At 43.7% G+C, this 23,668-nt stretch overlaps 1 protein-coding gene across 2 annotated transcripts in view; it reads right to left on the bottom strand.

The window, feature by feature from the left end:
- Nucleotides 1–542: 542 nt before the first annotated feature.
- The window catches only part of LOC146854283 (zinc finger CCCH-type antiviral protein 1-like), a 201,564-nt gene continuing 178,438 nt past the window's right edge, over nt 543–23,668 (bottom strand). Inside the window, exons 10-14 of one of the 2 annotated variants that reach the window (XM_085652064.1) lie at nt 18,814–18,910; nt 16,656–16,752; nt 15,814–15,944; nt 14,012–14,160; nt 543–1,852 (exon numbers count right to left, since the gene is read on the bottom strand). In XM_085652064.1, coding sequence (XP_085508190.1) covers nt 1,572–1,852; nt 14,012–14,160; nt 15,814–15,944; nt 16,656–16,752; nt 18,814–18,910 — 755 coding nt within the window. In that variant the 3' untranslated portion in view covers nt 543–1,571. The remainder of the gene's footprint in view (nt 1,853–14,011; nt 14,161–15,813; nt 15,945–16,655; nt 16,753–18,813; nt 18,911–23,668) is intronic. The other variant, XR_014981197.1, reaches the window with a different exon arrangement.

The raw sequence follows: 23,668 nt of genomic DNA, 5'->3' as shown, positions 1-23,668 counted from the left end.
TAAGTTCCCCAGCTCTTGGAAAATGGAGGATGTGAAGCCATTCCTCAATACGAGAGCTTACGATGATTACCGATGATTACCGATTAAAGAGTCTAGAATGACCCGATGTCACAAAAACATCAGCCAGAGCACCTCAATGCTTATCAGATATCCCAAACAAGAGTGTATCATTACAAACAAAAGACAACTACTTGGTGGCCATAAAATTTGACAATAAAATTAAGAAAATCCCTTTTGAGAAATGCTTCATTAGATGGAATTGTATTTGACAATTTTGCTTAAGAAATTCCCCACACCAGTGAAGAAGCCTGGATCCGAATCTTAAATTAAAAAAATACAAATCAAATACCCGTACATTAACAAAACTACAAATCGAGAACAAGGAATAAATAGGAAGATGGAGGACTATGATGTGCAAATGCTCAATACAGATAAGAGAAGGAAAACACATTGAAGTGGGAGAGGGGAAAAGAGAGAAATGGTTCAGATGGTATACCCTAAAAGAAAACATTGCAAATGAAACAAGAAGGAAGAAGCACATCTATGTGATGAAAAGGAACATTTTACTGGAACTTTTCAAAATGAAGGTCATTTAGCAGGTCCTGTTTGTTTATCCAGTGAATGTTTTTTTTTTTAACTCTTTGAGTAGCTGGATTCACCAGATCCAGAATCTTCTAATGATATTCTTCATGTTATCATAAGTATATAAACTATCATGTTCCTGGACCTGCATTATGAACTTCTACGGTACTGGAATCACAAACTCTTCTGATGTCCCTCAACAGCATACCACGACACATCATATAATTCACATTTGTCATGATACCTCAAGCCTTTCTTCGAAGGTCAGTCAATGTATAAGTGTGTCTGTACTGAGCAAAGATTGACCACTTCTTTACTCATATGCCTAAGTGAGCTTGATTTACTATTAAATGACCAGCCCACAATTGGAATCTGCTGAAAACATAAACTAAGAAGTGTTAGAAATGACTACTGATGACCTTTATTAACTATAAGTTAAAATCTTATTCGAAATATTTGCACAGTGGAACCATTAACTATCATAACCAAGTATGCAATGGTTTAAAGACATCTACATTGCTAATAATATTTATTTAAAAAAATTATGATCATGAGGTAGACTTTATGTTTAAAGGTCTGATAAAGTAAGGCCATAGCTGAATCCCTCAAGTAAAAAACTGAGAACAGTGGAGAGCTTTAAAAAAATATGCGGAATTTAATTTTTTCTATTGCTATATTACAACGCTTGCATTTTTTTTTTTATGTGGACTTTTTGAAAAAGGTCCAAACAGATTTTCTGGATTTAAGGATGAAGTGCCTCTATCAAAGAAGATTTCGGGAAACTGAATTTCTGAAAAACAAAGTAAACTTTGTCTCAGTGTCATTTCATGAGCTGGACTCCTAGAAAAATCTAGCATTTTATTAGACTATTTCATTAAAATATTAGAATTTTGTGAAAACGGTTTGATATCCATTAAGAAAGCAGCAATGTTTTGAAATCATGCACTTCAAAAATCCTGTTACTTAACTAAGATAGACCCACTCCGCATTTAGCAGATGCAACATGATTTGCTCTCAGCGTATTCAATAATGTATTCAGGGTAGATTTGAGGCTTATCGAAGATGACAAAAATTGACGGATCCTGAAATTTATCTACACAGCTGTCATAGAAAGTGTTCTTGGTACCAGGTCTTGAAGGTGGGCGTGTATAGCTGGCATCTCCATTGACAAAGTCCCCCACCAGTACGCGTGCCAGAAACATTGTTCTGCTGGTCGAGTCAGAATTACAATAATTGTGGGAATAGGATGCATCCCTGGCAAAGTAACTCCCTGAAAAAAAGTGGAAAATTACGTATTAGCCACAATCATACAATTACCCTTTTGTGAATACAGCAGAATAGTGACCCAAACATTGACGATCCATTCCTTGTCCAACCAGTTTTACAATAAAGCGAAGAGCTGACCTTTATTATTTTCAGATCCATAGACAATATCACATTTTGGGCAAGTTGAAGTGGTATAAAACTACAACAGAGGCCAGAGACTAAAGCAATATTTCAGCATATAATAAGAAAAGTACTCTTAGTTTAAAAAAAGTGTGTCTTCTTAAGATAGACTATCTGTAACAACCAAACCGATATGTCCCTTGTGGTTTTTTTTGGGGCTGTATAGATCAAATACAATACCAGATAGAATTGGGCTGTTTGGGTGTAGTGGCAATATCTAATAACAGGTTGCAATGGGGCTGTTTGGGATCTGTTGACAAATTCTAATAACTGGTTGCACCAGTGCGGTTTGGAGAGCATAAATACAGTAAAATAATAGCAATAACTGGTTTCCCTTTGGCTGTTTGGGGTGAAACAAAAATCGAATAACCTGTTCCATTGAGGCTAGTTAGTATGCAGATAAAATCCAATGACAATGTAACCTGGCAGGGCATGAAGAAGGGAAGTAGATCAGTACACTCCACTCCTAACTGCCCACAAGGCCTCAGAAAGCAGCCCACAAGTCATCAGAATTAGTGCATTTTCAGTGCTTTTTCTATAGAAATTGGTGGAACAGCTAACAGGAAGGATCAGCAGTGAAAACTGTTGCAATAAAGGAGGAAGGAGACTGATTAGGGCGCAACTACCATATGACGCTACGGACGTCATCTTCTGCCCAGGGATATGGATGCGGCCTTACAAAATTGAGCCAGCTGTGTCTAAATGCCAAAGGCAAGCTTGTCCATGCCAAGTGGTATCCACTGGCGAAGGATGTTGTTGGAGGGAGGCCCACCGGGTAGTCGGGGAGACTATTCCGGCACCTTCCTACCGCAAAGTTATAGCCGAGCGCCGCTGAGAAGCCCCCTCGGGGAGGTCTTTCTCCTATGATCGTACTAGGCCCAGTAACACCACCACACAGGACTCAATAGCAGTTGCGAGATTAGATTCTTTATCGGCAGTAATACGTGCAATATTTACAGAGGGATCGAGGGATCCTGTCAGAGTCTCAGTGTTCGTTCAAGAGGATAGGGTAGCGGGACAGTCTTAGTGCCAGCCAAGCACGGGAGGGCTCTGCGCCAGACCTTGGATGCTGGTCTCAGAGCGGCTCGGATGTGGAGAGCCGCGACGTCGTCTGCAGGGCTCGGATGGTAGTTCCGCTTAGGTCGAGCCGCGACGAGGTCAGCTGGGCTCTGGTGGTAAGGTTCAACAAGGTCGGGCCGCGACAGCGTCAGCAGGGCCCCAAAGGTTCGTGAAGGTCTTTAAGCACGGTGGAGCCTCGACGTCGTCAGCAGGGCTCAAGTGGTGGTTCAGGGTGAGTCTTCTTCCGTAGGGTCAGCCGCGATCCGATCAGCAGGGCTCTTGACTCCAGGATACAACTACTGCCCTGTTGTCGGGTCGCCCCAGATATAGGACGGGAGCCCTTTGATGTCCGGCCCGTGCGCCCGGAGGGGGCGGAGAGGCCGGGTAGGGAGCGGCCAGACGCCCAGCAGGAGAGGCGCCAGGCCCCAGAGAGCTGTGGGGTGATCACACCTAGGTGTGGAGAGACGGTAGGGGGTCCCATCGATACTGCCCTCCGCCGGGAGTGGGAAGGGCTCACGTGGTATCCCCCGAGCCAGGGGTTGGCGTCTCGATGTCGGGCCTCGCTGGGACCGAGGCCGGGTAGAGCAGGGTCATACAGGTGGTCACGTGGAGTGACGTGCAATCCAAGATGGAGGAGCCCCGATGTGCATGGGACCTCGTGCGGCTGAGCGCGGGGAAACAGGACCACGCCACGAGGCCGGCTCCCACAGATGTTAACTCCTCTGTCCCTGCCACCAGTTTTAATCTAATAATATAACCCATTCTGCATCTCAGCTACTGTCACTGAGAGATAGGGCTCGTGAATTGGACCTGGAAATTACTCCTAATTTATATTAACTGCTTAGTGAAAATGCATATTATGTTCCTTTAGCTTGTCCTGTGACTAATTAAAAACTAATCTTCAAGGGGATATTAGTCAATATGAGGGCAGCAATTGCACTTAAACAATCATATCAGAGATTTGTGAGAAGCGCACAGTCTCGGCATACTGTGCTTATCATAGATATGATTTTTAGAACACCACAACCCAATATTTGATGACTTGGTTCCACCAGACTATAAAATCTTTAGGGAAGACAATTCTAATAAACAAGCTGGTGGGGTGGCAGTGAATGTGTATAAAAGCTTACAAACCATGGGATGGTCCATTCTTATGACATACATTGTGAAACACTACCTTTAATGCTAATAATAGATAGTAAAGTCATTACCTTAATAGTCTTGCAACCTCAACTTGCCGCCTAGTATAAGATACTGGTACAACTAACCGTGGTAAATATATATCAAATCGTTTTTGAAGATTTCAATTTATGGTTTTATCAAACAGGAGGCACAGCAGATCGTGTTCGAGATAACTTTAAGGTCTTTAACCAAAATCTGTACTAAATAAAACAAAATATAGCTTTGGTCATTTATTAAATCCGGTGTTTTCCTCTCTTAAGAAAGTCAGGGTCGATGACTCTATTGAATTAGCTTGGGCTAACATTTTGCTATTCCGTTTAGGATTCAGACCAACACTAGGTTTATACAGCCAGTCAGTCAGTCAAAAAACACTTTATTCGATTAGTTAAAATCATAAAAGTACAGAAATACATTAAAGCATAAACCATGACATGATCAATAAAAAATATGGTTACAATAAAACCATATAATAAAACAACATACAACATATTTAAAAATCATTAGAAAATTACTCATATGATGCCCAAGCTAGAAGATTGTTTCGCCTTACAGCGCATAGCAGCCACCAAAAAATTTGCCACGCTAAAGATAATGCGAGTACTACTCAGCTGTTGAAGAAACAACAGGGCAGGTCTAACTTGTGAGAAGCCAGCTTCCTTTAAAATTGGAAGTAAGTATTTTTTACGGCTAGCAGAATAAAACTCGCAAAACATAATAAAATGCAGCGTATCCTGACATGAAAAGTCATCACAGTGGCATGGTATGCTGCATTCGGGCTTGCCCCACAGAGGATAAGAGCCAAGAGAATAGTGAATCAGATTGAATCTAAAGGTTTATACAGCATACTGATAACGTTCCTGTTAAACAAGAAGAACGAAAATGATGCCCACCTAAGAGTTCAGCTCCTCAAATAAATGCCAAGCTTATGGACATAATATCAAGGGTGTGCTGCGGGTATTTAATGATTGAGCTTTTGAATGCTGAATGACATAGAGGTCCACTTTATGATACTGGAACGACTGTTGGATTACCTTGCACATAAGGTTGTATCATCTGGTGTGGCGGGTTTGCAGTGATACAAATCTGGGTCAAGGTTCAAAAGAAGGTCTGCAGAATAATCATCTCAAAGGTCTACCACCTCCTGGCCTGGATCCCCAGCTATGTCAAATAGTGTGTCCTCATATTAGGGGCTATGTGATCCTGCTGAGGATTGTGGTGAACCCAATGGTGCATACGCCTTTGGTAGTGTGTTTGTATGTGGTAGGCGAAGGGAGAAGATGAGTTGGATGAGGAGGAAGAGGAGGCATAGGAGGTGGAGGAGGAGTGGCGAGGTAAAGTGGATGGGGCTGGTGCTCTTGTCCCGGGACCTCTTTTTGTTTCTCGGAAGCCACGCCTTTGAACCTGATGACCCTGCTACTGAGGCAAGTCTTGTTTCGGTGGCAAAGGTGGTGTCTGCTCCAAGAAGGCTTTAGGTACCGATGGCGTCTTGGGGCATATTGACTATTGATGCCAGCATGGGATACGGCATGGAAAACACCAAAATCTTAGCCTTGGCAGGTGGTTGGGAATGTTAAGAGCCTATGGATGAGGGGGTTGCCAGATCTGTGGGCTTTTCGTGAGTTCAACCTGTGCCAGAGCCATGCACTGTCCCAGAGGACTGGCTCAATTGCGAGAGGCGAAAGGCCCAAAAGGAAGTTTAGTGGATTTGGTTTTAGTGTCTGCCATACTCACAGCTACCGGCATTGTCCGTCTACATGGTCCTGTTGCCTCAACATCATGGTGGGGTTCTTCCTGCTCTGCGTCTGAACCCATAGAGAAAACAGCCTCCAGGGACATCTGGCTTTCTTGATGTCCTCTGTGGCGGGGGTTTTGTTGTAATCTGGTCTGGAATGTTAAGAATGGAACATATGAAGTCATAGAATGTGGGTGGAGGGAATGTTCAGGCAGAAGTGGAAGATCGTGGCTAATGAAGACGGTTGATGCCTTTACTCTGATATCTTAATAAACCATCTATCAACTTATCTCTCGTGTGGAAATGGATCTTTAACACTGGCGACGAGTGACTATCCGGCTTGATTGGGGACAAGCGAATACTGGCATCAACTCCCCTGAAGACTTACAAAACCCACGGATTTGAAGTATATCGGTTTTCCTGAGGTTTTCGCATTTTTTTTTTGGTAACTTGCACTCTTTGCCTTCCAGAAGCGGTTGGACTGCTCATCGAGCATATAAGCGGCGAGACTGTGAGTGCAGCGAGACTGTGTGTGCGCTCGTCTCATAGTTCGGCGAGATTGAGAATGCGCTCGATATTATTAGCGACTTTACAAAGGATTACTGATTTGGATTGCCTTGTTTTATCGCGGCAATACTTGTTTTGTGCAACTTTTGTGACTTTCAAGGAGACATATTCAAGGAATATTTAAGGAGAGAAATATTCGTAAGAGTTGACGTTCGTTACTTACAGTTGTGGTTATTTGTTTCCATTTAAAGAGAGGAACGCCACTGCCTCGCGACAGCTCACCAGCGAACGCTTAGATCCACGGAGTTCCTTGCCTCATTGACGCTGTTGTCATTACGTGAGCCATACACGCCTACGATCACCTGACCTCTTCATAGTCATCACGCCGAGGTCACGCTGTACGTTGTTGCGTGTCGGCCATTTTTAAAAAAAAAAAATTTCTTCGTAATCTTTACGGAGAATGAAATATACTTGACAACGAACCACAAGACTGTCTATGGATGAAGAAAATTTATTTCGTACAAAGCGCGAATCCTACTACTCTTTGAATAAATAGTCAACGGCTACATTTTAGGGAAATAGTAATTTATAACAGTTCGTGACTGAAAGTACTGTCTGAAAGACTGGGAATACCAAGTTTTTTTTTTGAAGAATATGATCGACGCTGATAGCCTCTAGACCACGGTGACTACCTTATTTATGTTAATTTGTTATTTTACAAATTCTTCTTCAAGACTATTGTTTTGTTAGTTGATTGTTATTAGTTCTTGTTATTCATTATTATTGTCTAGTTATGGCTTCTGCTACCAGTATGTCCCAGCCACCAGCGTTCTTATCGGAAAAAGGGGACCCTATATTACCCTGGAAGAGGTGGAGAAATTTGTTCGACTCCTATATTGTAGCGATAGGTGGGGAAAAGTTTTCAGCTGTGAGGAAACAAGCTATCTTATTGCATAATCTAGGTGTAGAAGGTCGAAACATATATGATAGTATTGATCTTATTCCGGTTGGATCAGGTGATGGGGAGTCTAGTGATGTCTATGAAATGTCAATGACTATGCTCGAAGGGTACTTTGGACCACGCATAAATATTGTACTAGAGAGACACAAGTTCTTTACCAGAACCCAAGGTAGCAACGAACGAGTCAAGAGTTATGTTGCTTCTCTAAAGACCTTAGCCAGAACATGCGAATTTGGTGACCTTTCTGATTCCTTGGTTAGAGACCAGCTGGTAAGGTGTACAAATAGCACACGTGTGCAAGAAAAACTCTTATCAAAAAACCCTACATTGACGGAGGCAGTTTCGATTGTGGAGGGGATGGAAAACACTTCTTCTTGGGTGAAAGAGATGAATGTAAGAGGTGAAGTGAAGAAAACAAACTCTAATGATATTCATGCCTTAACGCATGAAGAGAGCTCGTTGGATTCGGAATGTGTGGGTAAAGTTAAATTGTCTGAAAAGGCCAAAACTATTCATGCAAAGACTATTGGTGGAGTTCCAAGGAGTCTCCCTGCTAAGCAAGACAGTGATGATCGGTTGAGTTCCCATTCTGCTAAGGGGGATGGGGAGAAAAGTAACAGAGAGCTACCTAAAGTTAAATGTTACAGATGTGGCAGCACGAGTCATTTCTCAAATTATCCGCACTGCTATGCTAAAGATTCTATTTGCATGAAGTGTGGGGTTAAAGGTCATTATGCCCGTGTATGCAAATCTAGCAGGGTTGTGGAAAAGAAGCCTGAAGTGGTACGCACCATAATATTGAGTGTTGATGGGGAAAGTGGTGGTGTGGATGCTGGTAAACTATCGATGCCAGAGTGCAATATCTTGGTGGATAGTTATAACTTTCTAGTATTGGCTGATTCAGGGTCTCCCTTTACGATGATTGGTAATAAGCAATGGGATGAAGTGGTAGGTCTGGACAGTGTCACACTTTTTCCCCCAGACATTAACCCTGTTAGCTATGGAGGTGCCAGAATTAATGTCTTAGGCTACATTGAGGCAAGTATCAAATTCAAAGAACGACACACAATTGGCAAAGTGTATGTGGCTGAACGAGGCGATAACTTGTTAGGTTGGAGGCACCAGAAGGATTTAGGGATCATGCTTAATCCCAATGCCAAGGACCCCAGGGACCAAGTCATGTTGGTTGAAAATGATTGTAGAAGTGTGATTGGGAGTGATAATAACAAATACTTTAGAAGATTTCCGGAAGTTTTTACAGAGAAATTGGGTTGACTCAAGGGGTTTGAGCATCAAATCATTCTCAAGGACAGGGCTATACCTTGCGTTCACAAGGTAAGGAGGGTACCTAACATGATGATGGGGCCTCTCAAGACTGAGCTTGACAAATTGCTAGATTTAGGTGTCATTGAAGAGATAGAAGCTTCAGAGTGGTTGGCACCCATTGTTTTGGCTTCAAAGGATGGAGGTGCTGGGATCAGAATGTGTGTGGACTTGAGAAGTCTGAATGAGTGGGTCTGGGTGGACAGGCAACCCTTGCCGAATATTTCGGAGTAATTGAGTTTGCTCAAGGGTGCGCGTGTTTTTAGTGTATTGGATTTATCATCTGCATATCACCAGATTCCGTTGCATAAGGACTCGAGGCATCTCACCACGTTTGTGACGCCACTTGGTGCTTATAGGTTTTTAAGAATGCCCTTTGGATTAGCTTCGGCAGCGGCGTGTTTCCAGAGAGTAATGAAAAAAGTGTTAGATGATGTCAAGGACATATTGTTTTTCCAAGACGATATATTGATTTATGGCAAGGATGAAAAGGAACATGACAAGACCTTGTGTGGGGTTCTGGAGAGACTTAGGGATAAGGGTTTGACTGTGAAGAAAGGAAAATGTCGTATAGGTGTTCAGTCAGTTACTTACTTGGGTCATGTGATTTCGGGTGAGAGAATTCAGCCTAAACTTGAACTTGCTCAGAGTGTGGTAGGAGCTCCAGTGCCAAAGGACAAGGAACAGGTGAGATCATTTTTAGGTCTTGCGGAGTTTTACTCCAAGTTTGTCAAGGGGTTTGCGAGTGTAACTGAACCTATCAGGGCTCTACTTAAGAAGGGATCGGAATTTGTGTGGTCTGTGGAATGTCAGGAGGCCTTTGAAGTCATTAAAGGGGAGATTGGGAAGATGCCCACTCTTGGACATTTTGAAGTCAATAATAAGACAATCCTGACTACAGATGCCAGCCTTAGAGGATTGGGGGCTGTTCTGTCTCAAGAAGTAGATGGTGAGCAGAGGACTGTGGCTTTTGCTTCAAGAGCACTTAAGGATGCTGAAGTGAATTACTCGTGTATAGAGAGAGAGGCTTTAAGTGTGTTCTGGGCTGTGCAGCACTTTAAATTTTACTTGTGGGGAATACCATTTTTGGTTAGGACTAATCATCGTCCGCTTGTGCAAATTTTCTCTTGCAGGCATAGCGAACATATTACTCCTAGGATTAAACGGTGGAGTGAAGGGCTGCAAGAGTACAACTTTGTAGTGCAGTACATACCAGGTTCCACCAATAAAACTGCTGATCCTGAGATGAAAACTTATTGGTCAGTAAGAGATGATTTATCTTTTACAGGAGGTAATCTCATGAGAGGTGCAAGAGTAATTCCTCCGGTGGAGTTCAGGGAAAGGATTGTTAACACAGGTCATGAAGGTCATTTGGGTCGGTGTCTTACGAAAGCCAGAGTGCGTGAAAGGTATTGGTGGCCAAGTATGGATCGCATGGTTGAGGAGGTGGTAAGGGATTGTGTGTCTTGTGCCATCAGTAATAAGTCACATGTCATTAGTAAGGTTCCGTTGTCTCCGGTGGTAGTTCCTGATGTGGTATGGTCAAAGCTGGGTTTCGATATTGTTGGTCCTTTTGAGTTGCTGCCATCTTACGAACGTTTTGTTATTCTGCTTGTGGACTACACTTCCAAGTGGGTGGTCACAAAGTGTGTGTGTTCTGTGACTACGAAAGTTGTTTTGGAGTTTTTAAAGGATGTTTTTCTTTCTGAAGGGGTGCCTAGGTTTCTGGTCACGGATAATGGTGTACAATTTGTATCACATGCAATGGTGAATTTCCTCAAAGATTTTGGAATTGTACATCAGAAGACGGCATTGTATGCTCCACAGGCTAATGGGCTGTCGGAGAGAATGAACAGAGTTGTGAAGGATTGTGCTCAACGGGCATTAAGTTCTGGAGTTTCATTTGGTGAGGTCTTGAGGGATACGTGGTGGGCACATCGTACCACGCCTAATGCGGTCACTCAAATATCGCCATTTGAGGCTTTAAGGGGTAGGAAGGCCACGTCAAAGCTTAATCCTTCTTGGTTGCCTGTGTTTGCAGGGCCTGTGAGGAGCGAGGAGAAATGCCGAGAGAGGATTTTAGAATATCAGCATAGATATAAGGCTGATTATGATTCAAGGATGAGGGTTAGAAACAGGAAATGGAATGTGGGGGATAAGGTTTTGGTGAAAAACCCAAGACATTGTTTGAAAGGGGAGTCCTCATTCATAGGTCCCTTTACCATCGTGACCATCAGAAAGAATGTGGTGAGAGTTGATTCAGGCGCGATGTGGAGTATGTCTAGGTTGGTGAAGTATCAAGGAATGGTCAATGAGGGTAATGGTGAGAGTGGTGTGAATTCTCCTGACAGTTCTCTTGTGGGTGAGAGTGCGGTGTCTGTAAGGATGCGTCCAGCAAGGGAAAAATGCATTCCAAGGAGATTCAAAGATTTTGTGTTACAATGACTGGTATTTGTAGAAATTGGGGGGTTCATGTAATGGTGAGGAATTGCCCCATTTGTCTTGTTTTGTAAGTTTTCCCTTATGCAATGTTGGGAAGTTGATTATTTTAGTTGTTAAATTTCTTGGCTTGCTCTCATGTAATTTTGGGAATTGATTTGTTTGGTTTTGTTATTTTTCATTTTTATTTTCTTTTACTTTCTAAACTAATGTTTCCCATGTAAAGGGGATGTGTTGTAATCTGGTCTGGAATGTTAAGAATGGAACATATGAAGTCATAGAATGTGGGTGGAGGGAATGTTCAGGCAGAAGTGGAAGATCGTGGCTAATGAAGACGGTTGATGCCTTTACTCTGATATCTTAATAAACCATCTATAAACTTATCTCTCGTGTGGAAATGGATCTTTAACAGGTTTCTTGCCAAACATTGTCTGGGGTGTCCTCTGTGGAGTGTCTGTACATCTTAGGATGTGGCCAGCATCTGTCCTTTAGATGACAAAGAGTCTTACTGGACCTAACCACCAGGCAGGCCACACATTTAGTGCTTTCGGGTTGAGGCAACAAACAAACCTGATGGAGGGTCAGACCAAGGGTATTTTGCATTACAGCTGGGGCAGTGTTGAAATAGAGTCCATCACCACCTGTGCATTCTCGAAAGAGAAATGTCGAGTAGGGGCTTTAGCACCCGAACGTTTATTAATCCTCATGTCATGGAGTCTAAGTAGCAAGTCAGCAGTAGTACATGATTTTCTGCTCTAAATGGTGTTAAAAGTAGACCGGGAGTGGTGGAACAAATCGTTGAAAGTCACATAGATCCTGGCACTCTGGTCTTCACATCTGAATCCGATGACAGAAAACCAATCTAAAATGGAGCCGGTGCCCATGAGTAATGTACACATAAGGAGGAGTCACCATATACCTCGAGACATGAGAGAATTCTTCGAAGCAAAACAAGTTGCAAATGCCCAAGCCCACTACTAGATGGCAGGAGTATGCAGAGTGTGCATATCTACATTAAGAGACACTCACATACACACACACATGCACAAACACATGCTAGAATTCACCAATGGTACATGCCCTCAAAGAGACTTCAGGGTAGGTCCTTCATGCCTCTGATAACTGCTGGAGATGCGGCGAACAGGACTGGTCTTTTTACACATCTAGTGGTCTTGTAGGTGTATACAACTATTTTGGAAAGAGACACCGGGCCATGTAAAAGACAAAATGAGCTACCCTGTTGCGCATGACCGTACAGTGATTATATTGGGCATAAACTGAATAATATGGAAGAAATTCCATTCCATTAATATCTCAAATGCTGGAGACAGCACAGAAATCTATATGCTTGTACTGGAAAACGAAAGAAGCACCACATATATCCCACTCTCCTTTCCCGCCTCCCTTCATATCCTCCACCAGGCAGTCTTAGAGCTGCAGGATTGATGTTTTCCTAATGGGAATGGTTAAATGGAAAACCAAGGCATTAGCAATAGTAGGAGATCTAAGTTGGTAGACCACAGTTAAGACCTGCCATATTGGATTCTATGAAAATGGATTCTATGAAAATGTGACTTAATACATTTTACAGCTCCATGCCCCTTTTTGATTTGTTGATTTCTGATCAAAATTGTGTAACCTTAAAACGAAAATGTGCATATGAAGAAAAGATACAAAATTAAACAAACCTTAACAGGTAAATCAATAAGCACACAGGGTTACTTCACAAACTTGTGCAGGGAAGGAGCTATACATGGGGATAGACGGCAGTAGGCTGGGGGGATCCCCTATAGAATATCCCTATCGCCTTGCACTATTATATCTTTCTACTGTTTCTCTTTAGGATCTAGACAGCTAGGATAGTGGATGGTATAAATAGGTGTTTCTGTGCAGTATAAAAGTGAACTTTGCTGTAAGTATTTTAGTAAAGTGTGAACTTCTACACCCAAGAAAGAAACAATGCAAGTAACAACTTCAGACATATTCTATCCTGGAGCAACATGATCAAGAACAGGACAGGTGTGTGCAGATTATCATTCACTTAACTTTGAATGTAGTAGAGGGTGTATGCATCGTAGTCCCCAGGGTCGGACAGGGACAGAAAATAGGCCCAGGCACCAAAATAAAAGTGGCTCCATTAGGGAATCTGGTAGGTAGCTAAAATGTGTCCCACATTTGTTAATCAGTGTCGTTTTGAACTTGTAAAGGCAAGCTCTATATGTGTTATAGGTGAATGCATGCATTTGTGCTTGCTGCAGGAAAGTTTGTTGCAATACCAGTGAAAAAGGAGACCCACCGGGCCATAAAACTGGCCCACAAACAGCCAAAACACCGGCCCACACACTGACCTGTGAGGCCAGCCCTTCGGGCACTGCTTGATTGCCCTGTAGACCAGTCCGACCCTCGTGGTCCCTTTGACTAGTGCACTCTTGATGCCCTCCAAGTAAGAAAATCCCAAAAACTAATTATGATCTAAGGTGCAAACATTTCTGCTCAATTAAGTGTGCATTGTAGTTGTCTCTTAAATAACACACGTTTGCCACTGTGGGAATGGAACTAGCTTGACCTGCCTTAATTTCTAGCCTCTTAATGAAAGCGCAGCCTGTGAGTGATGACCCATACTAGCGCGGGATGCACAACAAGATGTTCAGCTATGGGTCTGTCAGTATAGCACAGTACAGTGCATCTAAAGCTTGGCAGCTGTTTTGTTTGTCATTCTAGACAGTACCCATTCCAGGATACAGAAGATCACTGACACAAATTCAATCAGTGGTACTCACCTTTTCCATACACAGTCCCATTCAATCCACAGACTCGCCAGTCAAAGTTATGGTGACAGATGCCATCCAAATACATGGGTTTTGTACCATGGAACAATTGTTTCTCAAGCACTTCCTTGTTGTTCTGCTTCTTCATTGTATCCTTCTGCCTATAATGAGAAACAAACGAATAGAAGAGCAAAGGTTCCAGAGAATGAGATGTTGCATCAGTACTACATATATCACTTTAGGCCGTGTTTCGATGCAGTGGCCCTCGGGTACAGCCACTGCTGTCTGGTGCCCTTGAGATATTTTCCTAACTGGGCCCAGTGTTCAGAGCCACTGGTGGCTGCAGCTTTAAGCTGTGCCTATTCTGCTATTTTACATCAGCATGGTGTCCCTTCTGGCTGCTCAGCTACAGCCAGATTTCTCCCACTCCTCTTTCTTTTCACATCTGTGTTAACACATCCAAGGTGAGTCCTCTTTTCAGCAAGCTCACCGCCCAACAATCAAAGATTATCAATCTCGGTAACTGGTGATTACAGGAGTCTCCCACTTAAAGCTGAGCCTGACTAAAGCTTTTCAGTGTTCATGGCAACAGCAAGACTAGGGGCGTTTGGATCCCGCCTACCACAGACTAGCAATGACTTTCACAAGACAAGGCTTTCGCAGCCAGCACAGAAGAAGGGGACCTACATCACATCCTCTTGCTGCCTTGTTAACATTGTGCCACTATAAGAGCATGCCTCGAAAAACCAAAACATTGTTACTAGACATGCAGGTCTAGTGACATGAATAATCTACTCAACCTCCCTGTAGTGTACTAGACCCGTAAAATGGTCTAAAATTGTGTGATCCTAAGCGAATATTTTATTTTACAGAGTTGCCTTATTCTTTATTATCACATATGAGAGCACCTTTAAATATGTGAATTCAATAGGTCTGCTATACAAAAACTATTTTGTTTAATAGACTCAACTTTTGTTCCGTATGTCATAAGAATGTAGCTCACATATAGGGTACACATGACCTTTACTTGCCTCTTAGTTCACCATAGTTCAGCATTGCATCAGGGTAGGGGTGGTAATGTTTCTCAGTCATGTTTAAAAACTCACATGCAATACATATATTACTGAAGCATGATGTGATAGTGCACTGTCATTTACAAACGGCTCATTTTCCATTCAAATGTCCACAAACATTCCCACTAACATGCAGATTTACTGATAAAGCTATAACATGTTGTGTGTTAGAAAACACCCTACACCCTACAGCCTTTAACTTCACACTCTTTGTACAGCAGGATTGTTAGGCAGTTCACTTTACAAAATCCTCTAACTGTGCAGTCAGAGAAAGAAAACTAAGCACCAACCTTGAAGATAAAATAAGCCGAAAATTGTAAGAAGACATAAGCTGATATTTGACCTCTGTCTCACAGCAAATGTTACAAGATTAAACTGAGATTTAAAGGCCTCTTTATTGCTCATTGACTGAGTGAACAGAACACCTGTTGATTGTCAGAACGGGCCAGTAGGTCCTAAAAATTGCTCACTCTCCTAAAATCTGACTTGCCATAGCAAGTAAGCGAGTAGATCTCTCAAGGCCTGAAAAGAGTACCCTTTCGAGCCTCCAGGCTTGCTGGCCAGTGCCATTCTATTGTAGTGTGGCTGCTCAGTGATCCCCTGTAAGATTAACATGCCAGCCATAAGCTACCCTGACTCCTATGAAGATTTAATGGTAACAGCTCTGGAGATTTTCTCTGCCATCATTTCCGAAGCACATTATTCAACCAGGAGCTGTGAGAACTGTAATACGTTACCTACATTTGATAGAAGTTCCAGAGAGTAATGTTCTGGATCCTCTGAACCTTCGAGATGGAGTGCTGCGGCATGGTCTTTTTGAAGGACTTCTCAATGGCCTTGAATTCCATGGAATGCCTGCTGGCCTCCACCAACTATAACACACAAACATCTTTTTGAGTCTGCAATCTGGAGGGGATGTATTCCCCTCATTTACAATACTGCTGACTAAGACACATCATGGATGATCATGAGCTTATCTACAGCATAAACACCTTGATCACAATACTCAGAGCAACTTCTGTGCTTGGTGTAGCGACCATTTCAATGTCACTGAGATGTTGTAGAAGACCGCTACAACTGCAGATTTCCAACTTTTTGGAAATGCTAGGTGCCATGTTACAAATTGTAATTCCTTGTCATACAGATGAAAGAAAGATATACTGATTCTCTGGGCAATGCATTATGACTTTGCCTCTGGCTGTGCAACCAGCAACATCTGTTCACTATTCCATAGCTAGTTGAGAAGAAGGGGCGTCAAAAGCACGGAACAGTAATTGTAATTACATTTAAGAATATTTACTTTTCAAAACCGTAACCAGTTCTTTTGTTGAGCGATTAACTAAATAGTTTGTCTCGCTTACATAAATTCTAATTCGATGCAGATTCAAGACTATTTCTATAAACAAATCTGCATCCATATGACATGGATTGAACTGGCATTCACACTGATCACTTAACACAAAATATCAATTTTTTATGCAAATATCTTTCTCGTGTTGATCATTCAGTGCACAGCTTTCCCCCAATCCAGCCTGTTTTACTACTGCAAAAAAATTAGTTTGGGGAAGAACGCTAGATTATACCTTGTATCCCACGTCGGGTACTGCTGTGCTGTCCCAGTATCCTGGAATCCCTTTGGTTGAAGAAGCCGGTTGGTTTGCTGTAACTTTGGATCTGGTGCTTAATAAGAGAAATTAAATGCTAAGTTAAGATCACATGTGCATTCCCTGCTTTCTTCATTCCAATTCAAGGTACCACCATCTACTGAGCATCTCCCTAATGCTTGCTTCCAACAGCTTGCTCCATCATCCCACACATTCAAATTTACATCTGCCCCTATGCCTCTTTTTGTACCTGCTGCTGTTCCACAATGAACCAAGACCATCTTATGGATGTGTTTATCACAGCCGCCACATTTTCATGCAAAGCACATCACCTGGCCTGTTGGTCAATAGCACTTCACATGTAAGAAATTGTAGTTGGCATTCCTTATCACCAATGCAGGACCTCTTCTTCCAACATGCAGAGTGCTTTACATTAGAAAACCAGGCTCGGCTATGGGTGGCATGTGACACAGGGCCATGTGGCAACTATGGCGCATGGACAAATGCTTCCATCATTGGATAGGACATAACCCCCCCACCCCCTCCCCTCCTTAGCTCAGAGACAGTAAAACCTGTTCGGACCTTTCTTACTTTACACATACAATCACAGCACTTTTTAAGAGCTGAGGGACAAGACAGATCGTGCCAAGCCGGCACTGCTCACAATTAACTTCACTAAGACATTTCATTTTGTTTTTCACTAAATACCAAACAGCCTTCAGGCACAATGAGAAAAGTACAAGGCCGAATACAAAACAGTAACATGGGGACAAAGGAAATAAATATCTGTACCCAGAGATAAAATGGAGCTAATTTAAATTGTGCACTTTATACTGCTTGCCTACCAACAGCATATACTGCAGCCAGGGTTTACTTCAAACTGAGCCTTGACCACATTCTGTAAGGAATTATAGCAGAGGAAAATGAAGCACACTGTTTTTTCATAATGTTGCAGCATATACATAAGGAATAGCACAAACATATTTCTCCTCTTTTCAAATGTGGTAGACAGGACTTAGGGGACTATTACGCCTGCCACCGTATCGGGAAACGGGACCACCCGCCATTGTCGCGGCTGTCCCGCAAGTGGCATTAGGATGCGCCCACCAGACTGGCGGGCGCATCCCACATTTTAAACATTGCGGCGGGCGGTGCTGCAAGCAGCACCCGCCGCAATGTGTTAAATGCATGTTGTGCATTGGAATGCACAACGTGACAGGCACCGCGCGGTGCCTGTCACCTTGTGCATGCAAATGAGTGCACCCCCCAACACCCTGGGGGCCCGCAACGGGCCCCCAAAGACAAAACCGCCTGCCTTTCCATGGCAGAGTCTCCACCATGGAAAGGCAGTTCACCGCAATGATGATAATATGGATGGCCCATATTCCTGGGCTTTTCCGGCCGGTAGGTAATCGGGCGGATTGACTACCAGCAGAAAACCAGCGGACGGTCTTCCCATCCGCTGGGGTCCCCCTCGCCATCGTAATGTGGCGGTGGGGGGAAAGTCATGCGGGCGGTTGATTTTGGCGGGCGGATCGCCACCCCCATACGGGAGGTGGCGATCCGCCCGCTATCATAATGACCCCCTAAGTGTCAAGCAAAAACAGTATGCGCCATTTCTTATTACAAGAGCAACAAACATAGGGCAACCTCTGTTTAGTTGATTTTCTAACAGGCAAGCAAAATAATTTGTGATGTGTATTGGTTCCATCTTTTTTTACAAAAGTAAAAAGCGTATGCAATATGACCCCATGAGTCTACTAACTATATGCCAAACTGGATCCTTTGCTGGATAAGGCTACAACTGGAAGACAGCAGTGCAAAGACCAGATTCAATAGTTAGTCAATTTTGACATCAGTGCAGTGTAAAATCAGGCTCTGAAGCTGGTGCACAGATAGACACTGGTTAGTCACCTGCCTCAGATATCTGAAGAAGGGGCCAGAAGAGAAGATGATAGCTCAATATTCCCCCTGTCTTCTTCTGCCTCCCTCTGGTGTCTTCAGACCTGGGGGAAGGTGGCTGAGGCTCTCATGCCATCAACCACTGCCTTCCCTGCCACCAGCAGTGAAACTATTAAGCATGAATTATTCATCCAATCATGTAAACTATCAATCATAATAACAATATAATACATACCTAGGCTTTAACTTATCTACATCCTCCTTGGACACAAATCTTGGTCTCCTGCGGACCTCCTTCTCTGTTCCGTAAATCAAATTCATCTGAATCATGTCTTTGAAACAGGAAAAAAAAGAGTATATGATATAAGTCTGGTGCTAGAGAGATGAAAATAAATGCTTACACTGAAATCCCACAGTTTACACATCTGTTAAGCTTAGTATTCCTATTTCAAATTCTTATCTTTCAAAATAGTGTGCGCACACCACCACCCCCCATTGTACCTCCAATAATTGGTCCTTGCTAAAAAAAAAAAAAGTAAACATATGTATAGAAAAAAAAACAGCCCACAAACACATTTTAATAAAAGTGCAAGCTCATCGTGGTATCCACCATCAAGCACACGAGCAAGGGCCTGATTACGATGTCGGACAGACGGCCACCAAAGGCCTGTCAGGGGGGTCTGTCCGACATCTGGTGCCGCGGTCTGGCTGCCGCATTATAGATGCGTGTGGTTTGAGGCAGCGGGCTGAGGGACTGACTGGCCATTCCCTACAGGCTCAAGGAGCCTGTTGGACCATTGGTCGGAGCATAATACTCTACAATAGGGACGGTGCCTGCTGAGACACCGCCGTAGGGATTACGATGCACCTTTCCAATGGCCTTTCCATGGGGATCTGACTGCCAAGGAAAGGCTGTCAGAAAAGGACTTTGGGGCGGCTGGACGCCCGTCGCCTGACATGTCTTACCTGTGGCTCTGGCGTTCTTTCAGTCGGTGGTGTTGTGACATGGGTTGGATCCCTGCTTCCTCTTCTTTGTTCGAGGTGATGCTGTTTTACCAGGGGGTGCTGATTTGGGCTTGCTGGTTTCTTCCCTTTGTTTGCAGTGGGCTGTGATTCTGGCATTTCGGAGCTCTTGGGGCACTCTCTCGGATCCTGATGGGTTGCTTGGTCACCTTTTTGAGGGTTTGGGTTGTGTTCTTCCTACCCCTCAGCGGCTTTTTCCCTCCTGGGATCTGTCTCTGGTCTTGGACGCTTTTGATATTCCCTCCCTTTGAGCCCTTCCTTTCTGTGGCCCTGCGCCTTTTGTCCTTCTTGATCTTTTTGGTGGCTGTTTCCTCTGCTGGCCGTCTGGGTGGGCTGGGTGCTCTCCCTTCCTAACCCCCTTTTTGTCGGGTTTGTGAGGACTGGATCATTTTGAGTCCGGTGCTTTCCTTTCATCCTACGGTGGTTTCTCGGTTCCGCATGTGTCGGGCGTTGGTCCTTCCTCCCTTTTTGTTTTGGTTCCCCATCGTCGGAGTCTTGGGTGCGGCAGCACTCTTTGGATGTTTGGAGGGCTCTCCTGGTCTATTTGGAGCGGGTCGCTCCTTTCCGTCTCTTCGATTCGCTTTTTGTTGGCTGTGTGTCGGGGTTTGCGTCCTACTCCTTCTTGGAGTCCTTGGGTTCGGTCTCTGATTTCTTTGGCGTGCAAGGTGGCGGGGTGCCTTTCTCCTTTGGGGGTTCAGGGTTGTTCCACTCGGTCCATGTCGGCGTTGTGTGCGGAGGTCCAAGGGGCTTCCATTTCTGTGTTTTGCCGGGCTGCCGCCTGGGCTTCGCCGTTATCCTTTGCCTCTCGTTGCTGGTTTGGCCGGGAGGTTGACCGTGCTGATGATTTTGGGTACAAGGTTCTTTCCGCTATGGTTTCTCTATAGTGGTTTTCCTTGTTGTCTGTGTTTTTTGATGTGCCTGTTTTTGCATACCTTCTTTGGTTGTCCTGTTTGGCTTTGTACATCTCAATGCGTAAGGAATGGAAGCGAGGGAGGGACGAGGAGGTAATGTCTCAATTACTTACCGGTAATTGCATTGCTCTGAGTCCTACTCCCTCGCTTCCATTACTTACATCCCTCCCTGGTAGTCCAGGCCAACCTTTTGGTATGGTTTTAGTCTCTGTGGTATTACAGGAGGTTTGAGGGGGGTGGGGGCTACTTATAGTCCCCGCGTGATAAATTACGTGGTATGGGTGTCTGGTGAGGCAGGGATCGTAATGAGGGCCCAAGTGTTAACAAGAAGTATAACTTTTAAACCACCTCCTTTTTAGGTCTCGCCTGACCCAGCGCATGCGCTGATCTGTCGAGACTTTTTGAGAGGGCTCCAAAAAGTGCTACCAGGCCAGCCTAGAGCTACAGTGCATGTGCGCGGGCACGCGCGCCGTGCTTACTTTCACTTTCGCGGCCGCTTTGATGTTTGATCGCTATCACTTTCGTGGCCGCATGGCCGCTTGGCATAGCCAATAGGTCTCGCTTTTGGGACTTTATAAGTATTTAGTTATGCAACTGTTGCATGGCTAAACACTTATAAGGTCCCAAAGGCGAGACCTATTGGCTATGCCAATGCTTGTTACCTTTTTATTTAAACCTGCTTTTTGTGCGATTGTTGGTGTAGAGCTTCGCTTATTCAATGCTTCCATTGCCATTCCTAATGATTACAGTTGGGTCAAGAACAACTAACGTACAAAAACAGAGCAACACCGATATAAACCATAATATGAGAATGATACTATAATATATTGAGTGTACAACTCCTTGGGTTCAGCCTAACGCAGAAGAAACTCACTAAGTGACTCACAACTAAAAAAAGAAATCAACTTGAGACTCCAGTTGTTTTCAAAGTGGAGCCACGAAAACCAACAAAAAGGAATATATGCCTGGTGCAAGGTGAACGGACAAAGGAGAGGAAGCTGGACCGAGAGTCAGGTGAGAGGCATTTCAATGCAGAAGAGGCATGATGGAGTCACTGAAGGCATCTTTGTGATTTCCAAGCTTCCTTTTTCCGCTAGACAGAGAGGCCGGCTGGACAAGAGGGGTCATGGGGAGAAGCGCACAGAGGCAAAAGAAAAGACTGCCACACGGGTCTTCCTCTACCTTTGTAAAAAGACCCAGAGACTCTTGCAAATGGTCTAAATGGAAAATGAATATGGCTTCCGATGTTGAAGCTGACTGCATTACAAATTGTTGAGTCAGTATTTGTAAACACGTACACTCACCAGAATCTACACAGTACTTGTTACAGGAAGCTCAGCCCAAGTTGTGCTTCAGTAACTGAGATTTGTGCAAATGCTAGAATTCTACAAGCACGCAAGCACATTATTTTAACTCCTCCCATATCTTTGAAAATCCTGAATACCGAACCCTTAACGCCAGCTCTGAGGACTTCTGCCAAGGAGAGCTGTATGACTACTGTCTTCAGCAGAACCCAGAGCCAGGTGGGAGAACAAATACATGTTTGTCAGTCTGTGGGTGCCTACCTTTAGTTGTCCCTCTTCCAGAAACACAGAGACACCTGCTCCTCACTGGTTTGCAGCAGGATTCCCAAGTACCTACGTAAGCCTTCCACTGAGGTTCTTGTGAGTGGTAATATGGTGTCTCGAAAATTTTGCATTCAGTTTCCTGTTATCTGACTTCCTTGTGTCACCTTTACCCTCTAACTTATGTTACAATATATTTGATTTAGAAAAGGCTCATACCCTGACCTTCCTGGTACCTTTTTAATACCCTCATGTTATCGATTCCTTGCATTGTGGTATTGAGGTTAAATGACATCTGTATTGTGATTGAGCCTCTTCTCAGATTCATTAAGTTATTTCTCCTACATGAAAACAAGCCCAGCCCAGAAGATCTTTGCTACCTAAGAGCCTTGCACATGAAAGATGCTTGAAGAGCACAAGTGTAAAGGAACCATTATTGCTACAAACCTGACCACAGGCCACTTTGACATGAAGTCAATGAGGACCAAAGCATACTTATGTGGTCTTCCAATCACCACAAAGGGACCCGGAACATCAAAAGCAAGCTTGCACCATGGCGAGTTTTTCACTATGACAGGATCCACAGGGGAAGGATGAGTAACTTGTGACTTCTCGCTCAAAATACAAATGCAACAGTCACGAACATAGTGTTCGACATCCCTGTCCAACCCGGGCCACCAAAAATCCTCTCAGACCCTGCGTTTCATGAAATGTATTCCCAGATGTCCTTTGTGGGCTAAATCTAAGATCTTCTTCCGCATACACACAGGCACCACCAACAAACCACCTCTCCTTAAAACACCACCAACCACAGACAATTCCTCTCTGACCCTTTTGTAAGGAATCAACTCAGACGGACAGTCCCTCTTTTATTGGGCCACACTCCAGTCAAAACATCAATAACCATTCTGATCTCTACGTCACTTGACATGGCATGCAACCATTCTTGTTCAGAAAGTGCACCTCTCGCTGTGTTCTCCAGAGAACACACTGTACAAACCATTTCTATGTCATTAGATGCCCCCACACACTCACCTCCCGTAAGAGGTAACCTGGACAAACAGCTACATACTTTTTCACACCTGCAACATATTCCAGGCGGTAATTAAACTCTTGCAGTTTGTATTTCCGTTCGAAATAAGTGGAGTATCCCTCCAACCTCCTTTAGTAGAGAAAAGATCAATCAAGGGATTGTGGCCAGTTCTTAAAATAAATTCATTGCCCCGCAACAAATTCTAGAAGTGTTGGACACCCCACCACAAGGCTAAAGCTTCCTTCTCAATGGTGGAATAAGTACTTTCTGCGCCCTTTAATGTTCTTGAAGTGAAAGCAATAGTTTCATCACGACCGTCGCTTCTCTTCTGCATAAGAACAGCACCTAAACCCTCATTGCTTGCATCCGTGGATATGATGCACCGGTCGTTCATATTAAATAGTTTGAGTGGGCGATCTTGAACAATTTCTTGTTTTATCAATTCAAAATTGTTGCAGCAATCATCATCCCACACATACTTGACATTCCTCTTCAAAAGATTCTTCATAGACACTGTTTTACATGAAAAGTTGCTCACAAATTTGGCGTAGTATTCAA

The sequence above is a fragment of the Triturus cristatus genome, chromosome 4_1, assembly GCF_964204655.1.
Source record: "Triturus cristatus chromosome 4_1, aTriCri1.1, whole genome shotgun sequence".
NCBI lineage: Eukaryota > Metazoa > Chordata > Amphibia > Caudata > Salamandridae > Triturus > Triturus cristatus.
The sequence above is the reverse complement of the archived record's forward strand: the minus strand, read 5'-3'. Positions and strand labels throughout refer to the sequence as shown.